Genomic DNA, 23,472 nt, shown 5'->3' with positions numbered 1-23,472 from the left:
TCTCCATTCTTAGCACCTGGCCAGATACTCAGGCTGCAAAGGAAATAAGGTTAGTCCCTGTCTTCAGAGAGTGAGCTCCCAGTCTAGAGGGAGAGAGAGTGGTGAGTCAACAAATAATTACAGTGTGATGCCTCTGTAGACCAGAGCAGGCAGTAATTAACTCTGCCCAAGGATAAAGTGGAGCTGGAGAGAGTTCAAGGAGACCTCACTGAGAAGGTGACAGTGAAAGGATGAATCAACTGGTGGGCAGAGGTGGTGAGGGCATTCCAGATCAGCAGGGGTCTCATGCTAAACGCAGAAGTTTGAGTTGTACTCTGGAAGCTGTGAGGAACTTTTTTTTTAAACAACAAATTTTTTTTTTCTCATGAAAAGAAGATAAAAGTAATCAGGGCTGAAATATATCAAGTTTCTTTTAAGTCAGCTGAGTGATTTTTTTTTTCCCAGAATGCTTTTAGGCTCAGAGCCTATTTGATCCTGGGTGCTTAGCCTTGATATAAGTTCCTTGAGGGCAGCATCTCAGCTCACTTCATCATTTTAGTTATAGTACCCACCATTAGTGGCTACTCTGTAAACATCTGTTGGTTGAATGAATGAATGCAGCATCAAATGTAGTTCCTGAAATAAAGGCTTTAAATTTTCTTTGGAAGAATTTTTTTGTTTAAAGATAGGCAGCTTTATATTTACTGCTTTTGTTTGCTTTTTGGTACAGGGTTTTACATCTTGTTCAGAAGAAAATGCCTGAAGATGATGGTATATTTAAAGAGGCTGCCATGAACTACAACTGTATTTAATTTAAAATAATACATCATTTTGAGTGTTACATCAGATACTATTTTCTTACTACTAGGTTTTAGTATAATGTAGCTATAACAGGCATTGTAGTTTATGGAAAAATTTGTGGGAGAAAAGAACTATTATTTAGGAAGAGATGAATGTTAACAATAGAACTCTTTGATCCAGCCTGTGGAATGACGATCCTGGTGCTAATAAAAATCAACATGTTGATATAATGTACTCTAACAAAGTACCTCCCACCCTTTCTCAAGTCATGGCACACATAATAAAGTACAGTGATAGCCAAGGCCCTAAAGGAAGATTTAATGCTGCTTATGACATCTGATACCTCCCAAATTTCATGATATTAAAAAGTATATTGAAAGAGAACAGTTAAGCTGGGATCTAACTTAATTGTGATAAGTCTGAGATAATGATATCAAAAGAGGCTAGTGCTCAGCATAGAGACCACAGGGAGGCATTTGTCATTTGGCCCTGCCTGAAGAAGAGAGACTTTGGTGCATACAGATGTTCTGCTCATTAGGAGGAGGCCAGTGTAGCAGTGGAAGAGCAGAGAACGCCTTTCTTATGAGACCCCTGGGAATACTTCAAAACATTTGTCTTAAAAAAAATACAAAACTTCTTTTTTTATATATATTTTATTTTTTTACTTTTTAATTATTTTAACATCTTTATTGGAGTATAATTGCTTTACAATGGTGTGTTACTTTCTGCTTTATAACAAAGTGAATCAGTTATACATATACATATGTTCCCATAGCTCTTCCCTCTTGCGTCTCCCTCCCTCCCATCCTCCCTATCCCACCCCTCTAGGTGGTCACAAAGCACTGAGCTGATTTCCCTGTGCTATGTGGCTGCTTCCCCATAGCTATCTATTTTACGTTTGGTAGTGTATATATGTCCATATCACTCTCTCGCTTTGTCACAGCTTACCCTTCCCCTCTCCATATCCTCAAGTCCATGCTCTAGTAGGTCTGTGTCTTTATTCCCGTCTTACCCCTAGGTTCTTCATGACCTTTTCTTTTTTCTCTTAGATTCCATATATATGTGTTAGCATATGGTATTTGTCTTTCTCTTTCTGACTTACCTCACTCTGTATGACAGACTCTTGGTCCATCCACCTCACTACAAATAGCTCAATTTCGTTTCTTTGTATGGCTGAGTAATATTCCATTGTATATATGTGCCACATCTTCTTTATGCATTCATCCAATGATGGGCACTTAGGTTGTTTCCGTCTCCGGACTATTGTAAATAGAGCTGCAATGAACATTTTGGTACATGACTCTTTTTGAATTTTGGTTTTCTCAGGGTATATGCCCAGTAGCGGGATTGCTGGGTCGTATGGTAGTTCTATTTGTAGTTTTTTAAGGAACCTCCAGACTGTTCTCCATAGTGGCTGTACCAATTCACATTCCCACCAGCAGTGCAAGAGGGTTCCCTTTTCTCCACACCCTCTCCAGCATTTATTGTTTCTAGATTTTTTGATGATGGCCATTCTGACTGGTGTGAGATGATCTCTCATTGTAGTTTTGATTTGCATTTCTCTAATGATTAATGATGTTGAGCATTCTTTCATGTGTTTATTGGCAATCTGTATATCTTCTTTGGAGAAATGTCTAGGTCTTCTGCCCATTTTTGGATTGGGTTGTTTGTTTTTTTGTTATTGAGCTGCATGAGCTGCTTATAAATTTTGGAGATTAATCCTTTGTCAGTTGCTTCATTTGCAAATATTTTCTCCCATTCTGAGGGTTGTCTTTTGGTCTTGTTTATGGTTTCCTTTGCTGTGCAAAAGCCTTGAAGTTTCATTAGGTCCCATTTGTTTATTTTTGGTTTATTTCCATTTCTCTAGGAGGTGGGTCAGAAAGGATCTTGCTGTGATTTAGGTCATAGAGTGTTCTGCCTATGTTTTCCTCTAAGAGTTTGATAGTGTCTGGCCTTACATTTAGGTCTTTAATCCATTTTGAGCTTATTTTTGTGTATGGTGTTAGGGCGTGATCTAATCTCATACTTTTACATATAGCTGTCCAGTTTTCCCAGCACCACTTATTGAAGAGGCTGTCTTTTCTCCACTGTATATTCTTGTCTCCTTTATCAAAGATAAGGTGACCATATGTGCATGGGTTTATCTCTGGGCTTTCTATCCTGTTCCATTGATCTATATTTCTGTTTTACAAAACTTCTTAAAAGGAAGAAAAAAACTATTACAGTCAGGTATCATAGCTTTAAAAAAAGTTATGTCTAGTTTTAATATAAATACATAATTTTGAATTATTTTTTAAAATAATTATTCCATATCTGTGGGTGGTGCCTGGCGCAGCTGAGTTCCCTTGGAATGCAGTTTTAAGAAATGCCGCCCTATGGAAAATTACCCAGGCTCTCCAAGCCCTACAGCATCATGGATGGCAAAGCTCCTAGGACCTTCCACCACGATTTACTGTCATTCTTTGCTGAAACTCTGGCTTCTCATTGCTAAACTGGATTTCCAAAAGCTTTGAAATGGGGGATGGTGTGCAAGGTGGGGGTGTTGCCCTGGTGTGACTGTTTCAGTAATTGGAACTGTATATTTCCCATTACATCTCATTTATTGGCATTCTGGGTTTTGTGTGTTTAAATGGCATAAGTCGGTTTCTCAGAGTACTTACTGCCCTTCTGATCTCAGAGGTGAAGTTGGCACGCCCTAACCCTCAGGGCCCTTCCTTTCCATCTGCAATCGTTCCTTGGGTAGTTGTTTTTAACTTTTAAAAAATTTAAGTAGTTCTAACAACCATTCAACCCCACCCATCTAACAAATCAGTTACCTTCATCTTTTCATATTAATTAAAATAATTTTTCAGCCCATAGCCAGAGACCATGTTTTAGGCTTAATCACCAACCTGCAATCTAAATATTGACTATCTGTGCCAAATATTTTAAAGTAGGGACTATTCAGGACAGGTAGGTATCTGATAATAAACAAATTCAACCAATTTGTATTTCCTGCAACTCTGTTGGGCACTCCATGACAAGCCCAAAGGGTTTTATTTAGTAGTCTGGGATGTGGTTTTGGAACCCATTTTTTTAAAAAACCACCTCTGTTGATTGTGATCAGATTGTTCTAGATAGCAATCTCCAGTATAAGTCTGCATCACGATCACTTGGGGCATGCTTTAAAAATGTGGATTCCTGTGATCCAACCTCAGAGATTCAGATCCTGTTAGGAAACCAAAATTGAGGCTCATGAAACAATCAAAACAATTAAATGCTAAATGTATCAGAGGCAGTTAATAAATATTGCTTGTTTGATTCAGCTGCCCAGTGTGGTAGGAATTTGGTGTGAGCTGGAGATGTCCTGAACTTCGCGGAAGAGGTGGGCCTTATGCTTAGTGGGGGAAGGGATTTAGACACAGGCTGAGCAGAGCAGGGAAAGGCATTTGTTCACTGAAGTGTGGGAGGAGCAGAGGCTGAGCACATGTGCAAAGGCACACAGGAGTTGGGTGGAGGTGGGACTGAGAGATGAGTGTGACTGTACAAGATGTACAGATTTATGTGTTTGTTCTTTACCCTGTGTGTTCAGAGAGGAGTTGGAGTGGTGTGTAATAAATGTCAGATATTGGATGTGTGGGCTCTTCTGCTGAGATGTCTCTTTGCTCCTGATCAGTAACTATGAGTGGCTGATAGAATTGACTGGAAGGGTGCCTCCCCCTTCCTTCTCTTCCTTCCATTTGGGTTCCTCCTAAGGGTAGAACTCACTTGAGAAAGATCACCTCTCGTAGGGGAGATTGAGCTCCAAGCACATTGTTATCGTTCATGTTTTGATTTTTAACAAATGTGGGTTTCGTAGGGAAGTGGAATTAATAATGTATTACTTGTTTTATTCATTCAGCTAGGTCATTAGTCTGGGCTTTGGTTCCTGCCCTGAAGGAACCCCATCTTCTACTTAGAGAAACAGAATTACAATGGCAGTGATGGAGTCTTACCCAGATTGCCAGGCCAAGCACAAAGGAGCTAATCCAACTTACAGGCATCAGGGTCCTGAAAGCCTTCACACAGGAGGTGTATCTGAGCAGAATCTGAAGATTGAGTAGGAGTTGGCCAGGTGAGGAGAAAGCATATGCAAAGTCACATTTGCAGCAGACAGCATGGCATGGTTAGAGTTGCAAAGAGTTTGGTCCAGTGGGAGCTCAGGATGCCTGAAGGGAAATGAGGCAGAGAGGTCTATGCAGGGGCCAGATTTTGATGTGTTTTATAGGCCATGCTAAAGAGTTTGAATTTTGTTGTGAAGGCAATAGGGAGCTGCCAGAGGATTTTAAGCAGTGTTACTTTGTGTTCAGTGTGGCTGCAGTATGAATGATGGATTGAAGAGGGCAAGGCCAGAGTTGGAGAGGCAAGAAATGAAAGCCTGGTCTTGAGCAGGAGGTGGGAATAGAGAGAAAAGGACAGATGTGGAAATTTTAGAAGGCAGGTTCAAAAGCAGTTGGTGGCCACTTGAGGTTTGGCAGAGAAGGAAGAAGTCCTGACTGAGTGGAGAGTGCTGTCTTACCCTGCGGTTGGGACATGGGAGAAAGCTCAGTTTGGTGGGGAAGATGATGGGTTCATTTACGGAATATATTGACTTTGAGTTGTTTCTAGGACATCCAAGTGGAAATGTCTGGAGGGCTCTTAGATAGTGAGTCTGGAATTCAGGAAGGTATGGGCTAGATGTTGGTGTAAATGGGAAAAGAGAACTTGAATGTTGTGGTACTAGGTTAATTTCATCTCCAAAATATTTCTCAAAGCAATCACTGCTTTCTACCTCTTCTGCTCTCTCCTTGGTTGAAGCTACTGTTATCTTCTAACTGGTCTGCCTAATTCTACATCAGTGCAACAGCAGGTGGAGTGGTCTTTTAAAAATGAGATGGTCTTTTAAAAATGACATGGTCATTTCCCTGCTTAAAACCCATCATCACTGATATCCCATTGCCCTTAGAATAGAATTCAAACTTTTTACTATGGTACAGGGCCCCATGTGACCTGGCCCTGGCCTGCCTACCAGCCTCTCCACACTCATTTTGAGCCATTCTTCTCCCTCGTTTGACCACACTGTCACTTCAGGGCCACAGATTCCTCTTCTGTCTTCTTGTACGCCGTTTTCCTCTTTTCCCAACCTTTCCCCCACTCTTGGCCTGACCAGTCCTTGTCTTTCAGGTCTCACCTCAGGTAACATTTTTCAGAGGAACCTTCCTTGATCTCCTGAGCTACATTAGAGCCATCCTGCATTTTTCTTTCCTAGCACTTAATACAATTTGTTATTAGTTACTCATGTGTTTATTTGGTATCTGTCTCTCGTACAAGCTCTGTGAGGGCAAAAATCCATCCTGTGTTTTGTTTATCATTGTACCTCCAGTGCCGGACAGTCTGAGCACATAATAGCACTCCCTGAATATTGGTTAGATTTGTTGAATGAATGAGGGTCATTGTCTTCATTTTCTATCTTGAAAAGCTTGTAATTTTTATACTGTCACCGAATAAATAGGACTGTGCGATTCAAGCTTTACAACACATGTAGCTGATTTCATCTACTTTTGAGAGTCTATTCCATTTTTAACAGTTACTAAATACTCTTTTCCTCTGAGAGGTTGGGACATTAAAATTACAAATCAGATCTTAAGGGTATTTTTCCTCCCTGTTGCCTGCATTCATTATGGTGACTGGTTAGTCTGACAGTGACGTGGCTGCTGAGTTTTGAAATTGGAAAAACTGGTACTTGTTCCCTTGAGTTGGGCATTTGTGACAGAGTTTAATAGCAGCCGCCTCCTGCAACCCTGATTTGAGATGCATCCCAATACATGCTGTTTGCATTGCAGCTGTGGGAAAATCCACCTTTGTGAAGTTACTCACGAAAACTTACCCAGAGTGGCACGTAGCTACAGAACCTGTAGCAACATGGCAGAATGTCCAGGCTGCTGGCACCCAAAACGTAAGTTTTCAGTTGTGGTGGGTCGTTGGCAGGCATAGGTGAGCATAGGTGAATAAACTAATTGTAATAATCTAATTTGCTCTGAGTAGGTGAAGTAGTCCAGTTTGAATCTCCTTTTTAAAATATCAGCACCTTCATTGCCTAAAGCGACCATGTACACCGGAGAGGATATGACTTGTTTGAATATGTTTAGTTTTGATTTTCGTGGTTTTTACATGTCTATATAAGTGACTGTCTCTGTTCTTTGTGGTTTCCCAAAGCATGTGCAGCCATCCTGGCTTTGAAGGTTAATTTTGTCATTCCTACCTTTAAGTATATTACTGAAACTGACCATAAGGATTAGTAGTTAATTATAATGATTTTAACTTAATTGATGAAGTCTTAGAAATTGAAAGGGACCTTAGAGAGCATCTTGTCACATTTTGAGTCAATGCAGAAATAATAGCTAACGTTTATATAAAGTGCATACTATGTACAATGCTATCCCAAGCACTGTACATTCCATGTATGTCTCGTGGCTTAAGCCCTAGTGTCAGGTATGTTGCTTTGGGAGAGCACCAAACCACCAGCCACATCAGTGTGAGTAGGGAAGAACCAATTTGAGCGTGAACACTAGAGGTAGCTGAGGGAGTAGCAGCACCATGCCTTAGTCTCCACAGACTCCTGCAGCCCTGGGAACATTCACTGAGTGCTTCACTCTTGTTTTTACAACCTATTGTTAGAAAGTTCTTGTATGAGCCACTTTGCATACCTGTGACTCTGACTTATTGGTTCAAATTCTGCCTGTTAAGTCTTTTAACTTTTCCATATGGCAACCCTTTGTACGTTTCTAAGGCAATGATTTGCCTGCTTTTTCTCCCCCTCAAGTCTTCTCTCTTTGAAACCAAATACCATTTTCCTCCAGACTATTTCTCATGCTGAAGTAACTTTGTCTAGGAGATGTGCTCCAGTTTGTTAGTTTTCCACCTAGATTTTAGTAAGAGTGGTACTCAGAGCTGAACAGGACATTCTGGATGTAGTCTAAATGGTATAGAATATCATAGAACTTGTTCTGGGTGCCATTTATGTGTTATTCCAACTTAGGATTGTGTTACCTTTTTTGGCAGACAAATAAAATACTTATTGAGGATATTTGTTTTTTAAACTGTCTCCATATGTGTATGTGTATATGTGTGCATGCGTGTGTGTATTTGTGAATTAACTTTTCCATTTAGAAAATAAATTATCTTTTTCTGAGTATGCCACAGGTCACCTGTTTTGGGGATTTAAAAATATATCCACAAATGGTTTGATACTCTTTCCTTCAAGAAGTGGACCTTAATTCTCCCCTTGAGTGTGACCTGGACTTAGTGACTTGCTTCTAATGAATACAGTGTAGCAGGTTTAACAGTGTGTGACTTTTTATGGTAGGTCATAAAAGACATTGTATCTTCCATTTTGTTCTGTTTTGATCATTTGGCTCTGGTGTTGCCAGCTGCCATATAATGCAGCATACCTGTCTGTGAAGAGGCCCATGCAGCAAGGAGCTGAGTCCTCCTGCCAGCAGCCTTGTGAGTGAGTCTTGCAAGCAGATCCTTCAATCCCCAGTCAGGTCATCAGATGACCGTAGCCTCAGCCAATGTCGTGACTGAAATCTCATGGAAAACCTTGAGGCAGAACCACCCAGCTAAGCTGTGTCCCAAATTCCTTTCCAACAGAAATGGATTTAATGAATGTTTTTTGTTTAAACCACTAAATTTTGTCAAAACTTAGATAACTAATACTCCCATAATCCCATTATCCAGTGGTAAAACAGTTAACATTTTTGTCCTTTTAGGTTTCTATCTACAAAGGAGAAAATGTATATATTTACATACACTTATATAAATGTATAGAACATACATACATTTCCTCTTTTAAAACAAAAATTGTGATTGTCACTTGCGTGTCACTTGATATCCAAGGTCTTCTTCCTTTTACCTTTACAAGGTAATGTCACTTTAATGGTTGCTGTATACTGCATAATATGGTGTGCTATCATTTAGTTATTCAGTCTTTTATTTTGAATACTTAGTTTTCTAATTTCTCCCTATAATAAACAATGTCACAATGATGAATATTTTTGTAGCTATATCTTTTTTCTTTTTAATAGCTAATTTTGAGGGTAATCTAGAACTGGAATTTGATGTCGAAAAACAACATGTTTTGTTGAGACTTTTGTTATATTTTATAAAATTTTCCTTCAGAAAAGTTGTACTATTTTTCTCATATTTTCAGCAACACTGGGTGTTATTTTTTTTTATCCTTTCTGATTTGAGAGGCAAGAAAATGAATGGTGTGTTATTTTATTTTACATTTCTTTGATTACCAGTGAATTGAACTTTTTAATGTTTATTGGCCTTTATTAGTATTCTTTAGTGAATTGCCTATTCAAACCTCTTGCTTTTTTTTTTTTTCCTCTATTGAGATCTGCAGGTTTTTGTAATGGCTTCATAAGAACTCGTATGTTAAATATCATAGACATCAATTACAGGAAAAAATCTATAAAAAATACAAACACGGGCTTCCCTGGTGGCGCAGTGGTTGAGAGTCTGCCTGGCGATGCAGGGGACGCGGGTTCTTGCCCCAGTCCGGGAGGATCCCATGTGCCGTGGAGCGGCTGGGCCCATGAGCAATGGCCGCTGAGCCTGCGCATCTGGAGCCTGTGCTCTGCAACGGGAGAGGCCACAACAGTGAGAGGCCCGCGTACCGAAAAGAAAAAAAACACATGGAGGCTAAACAATACACTACTTAATAACCAAGAGATCACTGAAGAAATCAAAGAGGAAGTTAAAAAATACGTAGAAACAGACAACAACGAAAACACAACAACCCAAAACCTGTGGGATGCAGCAAAAGCAGTTCTAAGAGGGAAGTTTATAGCAATACAATCCTACCTTAAGAAACAAGAAACATCTCAAATAAACAACCTAACCTTACACCTAAAGCAATTAGAGAAAGAAGAACAAAAAAACCCCAAAGTTAGCAGAAGGAAAGGAATCATAAAGATCAGATGAGAAATAAATGAAAAAGAAATGAAGGAAACGATAGCAAAGATCAATCAAACTAAAAGCTGGTTCTTTGAGAAGATAAACAAAATCGATAAACCATTAGCCAGACTCATCAAGAAAAAAAGGGAGAAGACTCAAATCAATAGAATTAGAAATGAAAAAGGAAAAGGAAAAACTGACACTGCAGAAATACAAAGGATCATGAGAGATTACTACAAGCAACTCTATGCCAATAAAATGGACAACCTGGAAGAAATGGACAAATTCTTAGAAATGCACAACCTGCTGAGACTGAACCAGGAAGAAATAGAAAATATGAACAGACCAATCACAAGCACTGAAATTAAAACTGATTAAAAATCTTCCAACAAACAAAAACCCAGGACCAGATGGCTTCACAGGCGAATTCTATCAAACATTTAGAGAAGAGCTAACACCTATCCTTCTCAAACTCTTCCAAAATATAGCAGAGGGAGGAACACTCCCAAACTCATTCTACAAGGCCACCAACACCCTGATACCAAAACCAGACAAGGATGTCACAAAGAAAGAAAACTACAGGCCAATATCACTGATGAACATAGATGCAAAAATCCTCAACAAAATACTAGCAAACAGAATCCAACAGCACATTAAAAAGATCATACACCATGATCAAGTGGGGTTTATCCCAGGAATGCAAGGATTCTTCAATATATGCAAATCAATCAATGTGATACACCATTATTAACAAATTGAAGGAGAAAAACCGTATGATCATCTCAATAGATGCAGAGAAAGCTTTTGACAAAATTCAACACCCACTCATGATAAAAACCCTGCAGAAAGTAGGCATAGAGGGAACTTTCCTCAACATAATAAAGGCCATATATGACAAACCCACAGCCAACCTCATCCTCAGTGGTGAAAAACTGAAACCATTTCCACTAAGATCAGGAACAAGACAAGTTTGCCCACTCTCACCACTCTTATTCAACATAGTTTTGGAAGTTTTAGCCACAGCAATCAGGGAAGAAAAAGAAATAAAAGGAATCCAAATGGGAAAAGAAGAAGTAAAGCTGTCATTGTTTGCAGGAGACATGATACTATACATAGAGGATCCTAAAGATGCTACCAGAAAACTACTAGAGCTAATCAATGAATTTGGTAAAGTAGCAGGATAGAAAATTAATGCACAGAAATCTCTTGCATTCCTATACACCAATGATGAAAAATCTGAAAGTGAAAGAAAGCACTTCCATTTACCACTGCAACAAAAAGAATAAAATATCTAGGAATAAACCTACCTAAGGAGACAAAAGACCTATATGCAGAAAATTATAAGACACTGATGAAAGAAATTAAAGATGATACAAATAGATGGAGAGATATACCATGGTCTTGGACTGGAAGAATCAACATTGTGAAAATTACTGTACTACCCAAAGCAATCTACAGATTCAGTGTATTCCCTATCAAACTACCAATGGCATTTTTCACAGAACTAGAACAAAAAATTTCACAATTTGTATGGAAACACAAAAGACCCCGAATAGCCAAAGCAATCTTGAGAAATAAAAGCGGACCTGGAGGAATCAGGCTCCCTGACTTCAGGCTATACTACAAAGCTACAGTAATCAAGACAGTATGGTACTGGCACAAAAACAAATATAAATCAATGGAACAGGATAGAAAGCCCCGAGATTAACCCGTGCACCTTATCTTTGATAAAGGAGGCAAGAATATACAATGGAGAAAAGACAGCCTCTTCAATAAGAGGTGCTGGGAAAACTGGACAGGTACATGTAAAAGTATGAAATTAGAACACTCCCTAACACTATACACAAAAATAAACTCAAAATGTATTAAAGACCTAAATGTAAGGCCAGACACTATCAACCCCTTAGAGGAAAACATAGGCAGAACACTCTATGACATAAATTACAGCAAGATCCTTTTTGACCCACCTCCTAGAGAAATAGAAATAAAAACAAAAATAAACAAATGGGACCTAATGAAACTTCAAAGCTTTTGCACAGCAAAGGAAACCATAAACAAGACCAAAAGACAACCCTCAGAATGGGAGAAAATATTTGCAAATAAAGCAACTGACAAAGGACTAATCTCCAAAATTTACAAGCAGCTCGTGCAGCTCAATATCAAAATAAAAAACAACCCAATCCAAAAATGGGCAGAAGACCTAAATAGACATTTCTCCAAAGAAGATATACAGATTGCCACCAAACACATGAAAGAATGCTCAACATCATTAATCATTAGAGAAAGGCAAATCAAAACTACAATGAGATATCATCTCACACCAGTCAGAATGGGTATCATCAAAAAATCTACAAACAATAAATTGCTGGAGAGGGTGTAGAGAAAAGGGAACCCTCTTGCACTGTTGGTGGGAATGTAAATTGATACAGCCACTATGGAGAACAGTCTGGAGGTTCCTTAAAAAACTAAAAATAGAACTACCATACGACCCAGCCATCCCACTACTGGGCATATACCCTGAGAAAACCAAAATTCAAAAAGAGTCATGTACCACAATATTCATTGCAGCTTTATTTACAATAGCCAGGACATGGAAGCAACCTAAGTGCCCATCATTGGATGAATGGATAAAGAAGATGTGGCACATATATACATATACAGTTTTTACTCAGCCATAAAAAGAAATGAAATTGAGTTATTTGTAGTGAGGTGGATGGACCTAGAGTCTGTCATACAGAGTGGAGTAAGTCAGAAACAGAAAAACAAATACCGTATGCTAACACATATATATGGAATCTAAAAAAAAAAGGTCATGAAGAACCTAGGAGCAAGACGAGAATAAAGACGCAGACCTACTAGAGAATGGACTTGAGGATATGGGGAGGGGGGAAGAGTAAGCTGGGACAAAGTGAGAGAGTGTCATGGACATATATACACTACCAAATGTAAAATAGCTAGTGGGAAGCAGCCGCATAACACAGGGAGATCAGCTCTGTGCTTTGTGACCACCTAGAGGGGTGGGATAGGGAGGGTGGGAGGGAGGGAGGGAGACGCAAGAGGGAAGAGATATGGGGATATATGTATATGTATAACTTTGTTATAAAGCAGAAACTAACACACCATTGTAAAGCAATTATCCTCCAATAAAGATGTTAAAAAATATATCTTAACTCTGTCATATATTGTCGATACTCTCACCAGTTTGTCATTTTTTCTTTCCTTTTCTGTATGATGTATTTTGCAATATAATACTTTTAAGTTTTTATGTGGTCAAGTCTATTGTTTTCTTCTTAGTTACTGCCTTTGACGTGAAAGTTTAAAAAGACCTCTTACAGCCCAAGATTATAAAAACAGGCACTTGTTTTTCTTTCTCTTGCTTTTAAGGTTTTATTCTTTGTGTGACTTTAAAAGTTACAGGAGTCTGATTTTCCCCAAGTTTTTATCTGAATCCCCAGTAATAGTCTTGTTTAGTTTATTCCTGAGTGGTTATATATTTTGTTGTTATTGTGACTGGGATCTGTTTTCCCTTCATCTGTTTCAAACTGGTTATTGCTATTTGAAAGAAAAGCAGTTGATTGTTGTATGTCTTGTGTGACTTAATTCTCACATTAATTTTTTTTTTGCTTTATTTGCTTGAGGTTTTAGAAAATAATAGTTTTCTCTAAATTCTAATCAGTTGTAAGAGTTTTCCAATATCCAAACCTCATTTCTGTTTTCTTTTGTTGGATAGAAGTTCCAGAACAATATTGAATAATAGCAGTGATGGTAGTCACTTTTATGTTTTCTGTGTTTAGCGAAAGTACCTCTAATGTATCATTGTTAAGATCTGTGCTTGTCATTCATTTCAATAGACCATGTGGAGGAGGTACTTCTATTACTAGGATATTAACTGTTTTCATCAGTAACAGATGTTGAGTTTTCATCAAAAGCCTTTTTTAGCATCTAGTGAGTTAACCGTGGGATTTTTCTTTCTTCCTTTTAGTTTTAGTCATAGGTTGGATAATGATGTCATCCTCACATTCCTAGAATAAACCCTTTTGGTCATGGTGTACTGTTGCATTAATTTGCTAATATGTTTGGAATTTTGTGTGTATTAATAAATTTAATTGGTATTATATTTATGTGTGCAGTTTTTGACAGGTTTTACCATCAGGGTTATGAAAGTGAATTGGAAGCTTTGTATTATTTTTAGCATAGAAATTATCTATTCCTTGAAGGTATGACAGAAATCAGTTTTAAAATTACATGGATTCAGTGCTGTTTGGGGGGAATAGTTATTAGACTAGTGTTTCTTCCTCAGTTATTATTCAGGGTTTTTAATCAGTTTTGATAATTTTGTTTTCTAGAAAATTGCCCTTTTATTGAGATTTTCAAATTTAATAATGTAAAATTATTACATATATTCTTTGATACTTTAAATTCTTCTGTATCAAGAGGTTTTGTATCTTTTGTCTGATGTTGCTTATCTGTGTGAATATTTTGGGAGGAATAGGTTTGATAGATGATTGTCTATTTATTTGTCCTTTTTTAAAAGACCCAATTAATGGATTTTAATTTTTAATTCTATTGGGGCTTGCATTCTAATTCATTAATTTTTGCTTTTAAATTTATTTATTTCTCAGAATTTCTTTGCATTTTTAAAGCTCTTTAGTGTGAATGATTAATTTGTGTATTTTTCCCTTTTTTCTGCCTTAATAATAAAAGCATTTGCAACAGGAAATTTTTTTCATGGGATAAGCTTTGGCCCTGTCTTCTAGATTTTGACATATGAGAATTTAACTGAAATTTCTAAAGAGTTTGTAATTGTAGTTTTAATTTATTTTTTGCCTAAGATTTATTTGTAGTGTTTTACATATTCTGAGTAGATTTTGTATGTTTATTATTTTGTTAATTCTGAGTTTATTTTGTTATGATCAATGTGGCTTATACAGTTTCTCACTGAGGAAACTTACTGAGATTTTCTTCATTGACTATGTATGCTCAATTTTGATAAGTGTGCCTTGGACTTTTAAGAAGAATATGTATTATCTGTAAGGTATATGTAGTTTGATGTGACATATTTTATAAATTCCAAGATGTCATTGATTATAAGACATTATCTTTTAGTGACACTTCTAAGGAATAATTAAAATGTCTATTACGTTTAGTAAGCATTATAAGATGTATCCCAGTTTCAGATATGTGGAAAAAAATAATGATTAAGAGTCTTATCCTCCAAGTTCTTATTTTGAGAGTCTACTGTTTTTATTAAATTCTGAGAGAAGTGTACTAAAGTTTTGTTCTTTTATTGTGTTTTGTCTATTTCTCCTTGTATTTTTAATTGACTTTATATTTTTGTATTTCAGTGCTTTATTATTCCATGTAAAAAGGTTCATGACTTTTTTGTGGAGTCTTTATTGCTTTACTAGTCTTGTAGAATTTAATACTTTTTTAAAAAATTAAATTAATTTATTTGGCATGTGGGCTCTTATCGGTGGCATGCGGGATCTAGTTCCATGACCAGGGATCGAACCCGGGCCCCCTGCATTGGGAACGTGGAGTCTTAACCACTGGACCACCAGGGAAGTCCCAGTGCTTTTTTTTTTCTTAATACAGCTTTGCCACATCTGCATTCGTTTTATTTGCATCTACCTGGTGGATTTTGCTGCCCCTCTACTTTCAGCTAATGTATGTCATCTTGTTTTAGGCGTTTCACTTATGAACAGGATTTTTAGCTTTTACCCAGTCTTAGGGTTTGCCTTTCCTGGGAATTTTTCTCTTTTATCATGATTATGTTTAATTTATTCCTGCCACCTTATTTTGTGCTTTCATCTCCTTTTTTTCCTTTTTGCTGTATTTGAATATTTCTTTCATTTATCTCCCCTTCATTCGTATGGAAATTTTACTATTTTTACTCTACTAGTGGAAACGTTTAAATTAAAAATATACATGTTTAAGACTCACAGATATAGAAAACAAACTTGTGGTTACCAAAGGAGAGAGGGAAGTGGGAGGAACAAATTAGGGATGTAGGATTAACAGGTATAAACTACCATGTATAAAATAGATGAGGCAACAAGGGTATACTGTACAGCACAGAGAATTATAGCCATTATCTTGTAATAAACTATAATGGAGTATAAATTGCAAAAATACAGAATCACTATGCTGTACACCTGAAACTAATATAACATTGTAAAACAACTATACTTCAATAAAATATATATATATAAATGTTTAAACCTATTTATCAATGTTAATGGGGTCTCTATGAAAGAAAAAAATAAATTTTACTACTTTTTTTTTACTACTTTCTTCTCCAGACTCCATCCCCCAGGTATAGAAATCTATAGTTTTATAGATCCAGAATGTTTTTACGTAGTGAAATTTATCTCTCTCTCTCTCTTTTTTTTTTTTTTTTTTCTGGCCACGCCACAAGGCTTGTGGGATCTTAGTTTCCCGACCAGGGATTGAACCTGGATACCAGCAGTGAAAGTACCAAGTCCTACCAAGTCCACTGGGCCACCAGGAAATTCCCTGAAGTTTCTCTTTTAACTATAGAAATTGGCAGTAAACTTCTTCACCACATTCATAATAATTACTTTATACTTAACTGTTCTACTGGTCGTTCACTGACCACTGTCTTCTTATTACTTCTTCCCATTTCTTAATTCTTTATTTTGATTCATTTTCCAATTGGTTGAAATATATTTTAGAGGATTTTTTTTTTCAGAATGTGGTTGGTATAATTTCTGAGTGATTGCTTGTCTTAAAATGTCTTTAGTTTCTGTTGTAGGGAAGTGTTATATGGTTCTGATCTTTTTTTTTTTAATAAGTAATTAATGTTTTCCCCCCTCCTTAAGTTTTTGTTTTGTTTTGCTTTCATGAATTGCTGACATCTTGCTAGGTTAGGTCTGGGTGTGTGTGTGTGTGTGAAAGCTGTATATGTAAATCTATATTAAATCCTTTCTGGTACTTAGTGAATTTCTCTGGTGGAAAGTCTCACATCTTCAGAGATTTTCTTCAATTTTTTTCTTTGATTTTGGCTTCTTTTTCATCTGATCAGTTCCCCCTGACTATAACTCCTAGTTGTAGCATGGTTTTAAACTTCCTTTCTGTTCTAAAATACCTAGAGATATGTCATGTTTCTACTAGACAGTGATTCTCAGTGATGGTGAAATTTGATGAGAAGGAGACCTTATGAGTAGTGGTCTTCCTCTGCTGATCTCTTTTTTTATTGGGGGTGGCATTTCACCATTCTATATTGGAATTTTATCTCATGAGAAGGAAAATCGTTTGCTTTGGTTAGGTAGCTTTGTCTGAGATATGGGTACTGTGAAGTTGCACATCATTTTAGCCTTTGTTTGAAAAGTTGTTTGATACAAAATTGTATTCACTGCTGTCGGGTAGGACACAAGTGACATTACATCTTGATGTATCTTTCCAGAGAAAAGAAAGAAAAAACAAAAAATACCCTACCACTGTATAACAATGTATATTGGATCTCCTAAACTGTATTTCTTTTTATTTCTTTCATAATTTTCTGCTTTTTTTCTCTTAGTTTAGGGGAAATTTCTTGAGTTGATATTCTGTATGATATTCACTAGTTAGGTTTACTGCAGTTTACAGTGTGCTGGTTACTATCTTCATTGGGAGTTTTGTTTTGGCAATTGCGTTTTTCTCCTCTAAGAATGTTCTTTTCATATTGCTCCGTTTTGTTTGTTTTCTGACCACGCCACGCTGCATGTGGGATCTTAGTTCCCCGACCAGGGATCAAACCCATGCCCCCTGCAGTGGAAGTGCAGAGTCTTAACCACTGGACTGCCAGGAAAGTCAGTTGTTCCTCTTTTATGATAGCCTGTTCTTATCAACGTGGCAGTCTCGAGTCCCATTGAGATTTTTTTGTTTTCTCCTGTTTGTGGCAATAGCTCTGTCTCCTGAGAGGCTGCTTGTCCTGAACACACGGATGGGTCCACTCCTTTTGAATTGCTGGATATTTTTGTATCCAATGATTGTCCCTCTATTGTTTATATGTTTGAAGGGATATTTGCATATGTTCTGTAGCTGAAATAGGTTCTTTAGAAATTGTGTAGGCCTCTGTACAGTTTTTTATTCTGGAACAGGCTCCCTTTGGTAACCCAAAGCCTGCTGGTAGAATCCCCGCCCCAGTCAACCTAGTGCATCTGCCATCGCAGTGCCCTACTCCACTCAGCAGGCTTCCCTGCAGTCTCAGAGCTATGCTGTAACCGTGGGCTCCCTCCAGTCTCTGGTGACACCACCAGAGACTCGAGTAGATTCAAATTTGTCCTCCTGCTTCAACCTCCAGCTCTCAGCCAGGGGCCATTTGTGAGGCTGGTTTGTGTTTGTGGGTTGCAGAATTGAAAGCAGGGAAGTTGTTTTGTGATCCACTCTGCTCTACACACATACTCTGCTGAAGGCTTCCAAAGCATAGGACCCCTCTTTGGAATCCGGGGGTGATATTTAGCCAAACTGGACCACTTGTGGTTGTCTAACCTTTCCCCCCACCCCATGTATTTTTGTCTCTACCTGAAATACTTTCTTCTTAATCCCCATTTCCATCTGTGGAGATTCTATGTATCATTTACTTCCCAGCTTAATGCCACTTTTTTCCAGAAACTTTCTCAGATTCCCTCCACCATACCGTGATCACCCCTTTGTTGTATGTTCTGCTTTATAGTCTAGCTCTCCATATCTTTGTCACCCCCTTTCCGTATGCATTATGAGCTACTTGAGTTTGGGAACCATGTCTTGCTTGCCTTTATATGGAGAAATATTAGAATGAAGAAGTTAGAGGAAGCCAGGTGTGAGTCCCCATTCAACACTTACCATGAAACTTTGGACAAGTAAGTTCCTTAACCTTTCTGAGTGGATGTTCTCCTCAAGAAAATGGGCATAACCGTAGTACCTACCTCATGATGCTGTTTTGAAGATTAAATAAGATAACATAGCACAGTGAACATTGAGATAAATCTTAGTTTTGTTTGTGTACCCCTTACAGCACCTAGCTCACGTAGCATCTTATCCACACAGGCCTTCAGTTCATGGTGACTGAATGAACGCAGATCAGAGTGCTTTTCGCAAAACTCACTTTTGGGTTGAGTCAGTGGCAGAGCCCAGGAAAGAATCCAGGGTTCCTGAGTATCTTAGACACGTTCCCACCTGCACATGCTGAGTAAGTGGGTCTTCACATGCCTTTCATAAAGTGTCTAGAATCGAGGAGGAGGGATTTGTTTGTTTTTGTTTGTTTAACAAACTGTAGCCTTGCTATAAGAGAGAACTCGGTTTGGTTGGTTGGATTTTCAAATAATCAGGTACTTTCTTGTCTGGGTTGAAGTTTTAGAAAGAAATAGCCACAAATGGAAGCTCAAAAGAGAAGCAACATAGTGTTACGGGGGAAATATCTGATTCCAAGTAGAGTTTCAGATGGTTGTTGATTGTTAAGTCCTCCTCCAACATGCTCCACAAACCCACCAATCAGCGAATGTGCTAATTCTATGGGTGGTTCTTCCTCTGCTGTTCTTTGGTATGCTGAAGGTGGCATGTCATCTCCCTCTGTCAGGTTCTTGTCTAGTAAGGTAGGAAAATCTCTTCCTTGATTATGTAGCTTTGACTAAGCTGAGGGATGTGATTATATCTTTTTAGTGGAAGGAAACTTTTGTAATTGCATCTCTCATTGATTATTACACTTGTGGGCGGGTGGGTAGAAGGGCGGTAAACACTGTGAAGTAAATATGCCTTCTAGGAAATTCTCCTCTTTCATAATTTACCTCTAGGCCTGCACTGCCCCCAGTCTTGGAAACTTGCTGGATATGATGTACCAGGAGCCAGCGCGATGGTGCTACACATTCCAGACATTTTCTTTTATGAGCCGCCTGAAAGTACAGTTGGAGCCCTTCCCTGAGAAACTCTTAGAGGCCAAGAAGGCAGTACAGATCTTTGAGAGGTCTGTATACAGCGACAGGTAAGACCCTGAGCCCTCCACCAGTCACAGGCTCTGTGCTTAGCGCTGCATGTTTTCTCCTCTTGCTCAGACTCTGCACTGCTCTTGTCATTGAAAATGATACTTGAAAAAATTGTCTTTTTAAAGACAACACTATACAGATTTGTTCAGACTTATAATTTCACAGTTACCATATATGTCAAGAAAGGAGACTGTGTTTTTCATAATCTGAATGCATTTAATTTCTCACATTGGCACTGATTATGTTTCCTTATTCTTTTCTAGCATAGAAGCAGGCGGGTAGCTACCTAGTATAACCATTACATGCTAAAAGGCACAGAATAGACACTTAAGTAGCAGCATATGTTCTAGCAAACCAAATGAATCAGTGGTTGGTTATCACCTGGGAGAAAAAAGCAGTCGGAATTAAAATGTGTTCCTAAAATGATAGGAGAAATAAATTTATCCTTTTTTTAAATTCTTCAAGAAAGGATTTCTGAGTAGAAATAGCAGGTTTGTAAAATTGGCTTCTATCTTGGATTTAACCTTTTTTGACCCTTTGTTGTGTGGCAGGGCTTATTGTTGGCCAGAATCTGTAAGAGACATCCAATCTCTTACAGGTCAGACGAAGAGCATCATCCTGACCACCTGAGGGAGTGAGATGAGGAGCCACTTTTAATGAAAGCTAGCAGATAGCTTGGGAATTCAGCCCATCTGTTCTAGAGGAGCTAGTCCATCTATGCTCTGGAATTCCTGGTTCTGCCACAAAACCAGTCTGTGACTTGTGTATAAGCCATTTGAAGATGAAGTGAGGGTGCCTTAATCTGGACATCACTGAGGGTTTTTTATCTGAAGGTTATGAATGACCTCTGTCAGTGTGAAATGGTGGCATGATGGTCTATCTTAAGCCCCTTGAGTTATCAAAATGAAAAATGTTGCATTTTTATTGTCCACTCACTTCTGAAAACACTAGATTGGTTACCCATTTAATTCCAAATTAGAAAAACTATCTCTGCTCCTTAGTGCTCCCATAAAGCCTCCTGGAGGGAAAAAAATAAGGATACATTTGTAAATGTATTGTGATTTTTTTTTTTTTTAGACATTACTTAAAAATCATTCAAGATATGTAAAACAAACCCTATAGACTAGGCATTCCTTCTCTGTGGACCCCAAGAGAGAGCCTACTCTTTATAAAAGCGAAATATGTGAATTATAAATGGTTGGGCTATAGATTTTAGTTCTTTTTCAACTGTTGGATATACTACTACCTATTTTCCTTTCCCCTCTCCCAAGCCATGCCTCTTGGATTAGGAAGATGAATTACATATTACTACCTGCTTGGAAACATTCACCATCTTTTTTTTTTTTTGGCCTCGCTGTGCAGCATGTGGGATCTTAATTCCCTGACCAGGGATCGAACCCGTGTCCCCTGCAGTGGAAGCTCTGAGTCTTAACCACTGGACCGCCAGGGAAGTCCCTACCATCAGTCTTTTGATTTCCAGCCCTTTAGTGAGATAGACATGTGAGAGACTCCTTAAAAATAGAAATACTTTGTTTAGAAGGTACAAGACCTTGGGACTTCCACTCCTTTAGACATTTATCCATTTATTCATTTGCTCAGCACAGATTTGTTGAATGCCGCCTATGTTTAGGCACTGGACAGCAGCAGTAAGCAGAGCAGACCCAGTCCCTGCCTTCATGGTGACCTTAGTCTAACAGGGAACTTTGAGACTGCACGTGTGCTCATGTGTGTTATATGTGTTCCAAAGGAGGAACATGGCTTGTTTGGGAGAGTGGATGACAAGGAGGGAGAAATCTAAATCTTTTCTGTTTGAGTTGAAAGAAAATAATAGCATGTGGTTTTAGAGCAGGGAACTTTACGCCTAGGTCCTTAAGCTGGTTCTTCCCTGCAGCCCCTGCATTCGGGCTGCAGGGTTCCCTCCCCTCAGCAGTCAGCACCACGGCCTTCTATGCCCTCTTGCCCCTTCACCACCAGCTCTGGAGAAATAAAGAAGTGCTCATCTTCAAAAAAGGCGAGGACTTATTAACAGATATTTACTTTCTCTTTATAAGATCTTAATTTCCATGTTACCTGTGAAGAAGCTGAAAACATTTTTAAGATACTGAATTAGAAATTCACCTCTTTGTTGCCTTCAGCTAGGCTGTAGCTAAGCCATTCCAGACTGGAAGAGTTGACTTCTGGAGCTCCCAAATTAGTGCCTTCATAGCCTAATGATGAAGTAGTTACAGTGACAGCTAACGTGTCTTGAGTACTATGTGCCAGTCACTCTTGTAAGCACCTTGTAAGTATTACGTACAGTCCTCACAACTCTGTGAGTTACGTTCAACTGTTATCTTTGTACAGAGGAAGAAGCAGGCTGAGAGTTTGATGTCTTGCCCCTGGTGACACAGCTAGTGAATTTTGAAGCCAGGCCAGACTCAGGAGTGTGACTCTGCAAGCCATTCTCTTATTGCAACACTCGCAGCCTTGCGGTGTATACTTCCCTGAGCCATTCATAGATAAGGATTCTGAATTTCATTTTCCCAGAAGTAGCCAGTTGCTGAGCGTTGCCTTAGAAACTGGAGTTCATTGTTCAGGATGTAAATTGTGTTTTGTATCAAGATGCCTGAGGTTTGAAAGCAGAACTGACCCTCCTGACATGATGGTTTCTAGTTAACTCTTATTTCCTATTCACCAGATCCTCCTTTAGTTATAGAAGTAAGCAAGGGGCAAAACTAGTTTGATTTTTAGATTTAGCTTTCTTGTATCTGGATTAGAAGCTCAGAGGCGGAGGAAGCAAGAGCTTATATGTGCTTGCTTTGGAGGAGAGTCTGCTTTCTTGGTAATACTGCAGTTAGTAGGAAGTGCATTTACTGCTCCATAGGTGACACCATTTCAATACATTTCCTGCTCTACTTCTCAAGTAGGCAAAAGGTTGGCTCAGTAGCCTGGAGACTCAGAAGGCTTGAGTCCTTAAATTAAAAGTGGTGGGTGCTTTATACTAGATTGGCTTTTTGTTTGGGGGTTTACTTGCAGTAGTAATAAGGAAATCTTAAAAGTTTGAGTTTACATGCAAGTTTGAGTTTACATGCACCATTTGCTATGTGTTTTGACTGGTTTCCAGCAGGGAAAATTGTTAGCGACCAATGATATTCTCTTTCAGTGTTCCTTTTCTTCCAGTGGATTAATCCATCCAGAGAACTGTGATTTTGGCCTCTAAAGTCTAAATTCTATTCTCATCTTAGTGTTGAGCAAGGAGGGAGAGACATAGGTGAAGAATTCAGATTTCTTAAAGATGGGTGAGGAACTAGAAAGGTTAAGTGTCAACTATACTTCAGTTAAAAAAGAAAAAGAAAAAGAAGATTGATGAGGTGCTAGAAAGGTTAAGTGGTTTGGACAGACATGGAACAAGTTATTGATTTTTTTTTTTTTTGCTTCTCTCTTTCTTTGGCCTTTCATTCCATTTCCCATTCTCCTCCCCTCTCCCCATCCTACTTACATTTCCAATCAGGTATATCTTTGCAAAGACTCTTTTTGAAAATGGTTCCCTCAGTGACATCGAATGGCATATCTATCAGGACTGGCATTATTTTCTCCTGCAGGAGTTTGCCAGCCGGCTCAGATTACATGGCTTCATCTACCTCCAGGCTGCTCCCCAGGTAACACAGAATTTAAAGCCTTAGACTTTAGGGCCATATGAAACTTAAGAGCTGATGTTCTCTGAGCCCCTGATTTTCCAGTTGGAGAAAGTCGATTGTGGGTATTACCTGGAGCACGGAGAGCAGTGGAT

At 38.4% G+C, this 23,472-nt stretch overlaps 1 protein-coding gene across 12 annotated transcripts in view; it reads left to right on the top strand.

The window, feature by feature from the left end:
- Positions 1–23,472, top strand: part of DGUOK (deoxyguanosine kinase) — a 35,899-nt gene that overhangs the window by 5,481 nt on the left and 6,946 nt on the right. For 6 of the 12 annotated variants that reach the window (XR_003794944.1, XR_003794946.1, XR_003794945.1 and 3 more), the window contains exons 2-4: positions 6,621–6,733; positions 19,515–19,702; positions 23,194–23,341. Coding sequence is in view for 6 of the 12 variants with exons in the window: in XM_029232314.1 (XP_029088147.1) it covers positions 6,621–6,733; positions 19,515–19,702; positions 23,194–23,341 (449 nt within the window). In the remaining 6 variants the exon portion in view is untranslated. Of the gene's footprint in view, positions 1–6,620; positions 6,734–18,771; positions 18,914–19,514; positions 19,703–19,726; positions 23,342–23,472 lie in introns of those variants that run through there. The other 6 variants (XM_029232316.1, XM_029232318.1, XM_029232317.1 and 3 more) reach the window with 5 other exon arrangements.

This window comes from Monodon monoceros, unplaced genomic scaffold, assembly GCF_005190385.1.
Source record: "Monodon monoceros isolate NGI ecotype Baffin Bay Population unplaced genomic scaffold, NGI_Narwhal_1 Super_Scaffold_19, whole genome shotgun sequence".
In the NCBI taxonomy this organism is placed as follows: Eukaryota; Metazoa; Chordata; class Mammalia; order Artiodactyla; family Monodontidae; genus Monodon; species Monodon monoceros.
This window is presented reverse-complemented; position numbering and strand designations above follow the sequence as displayed.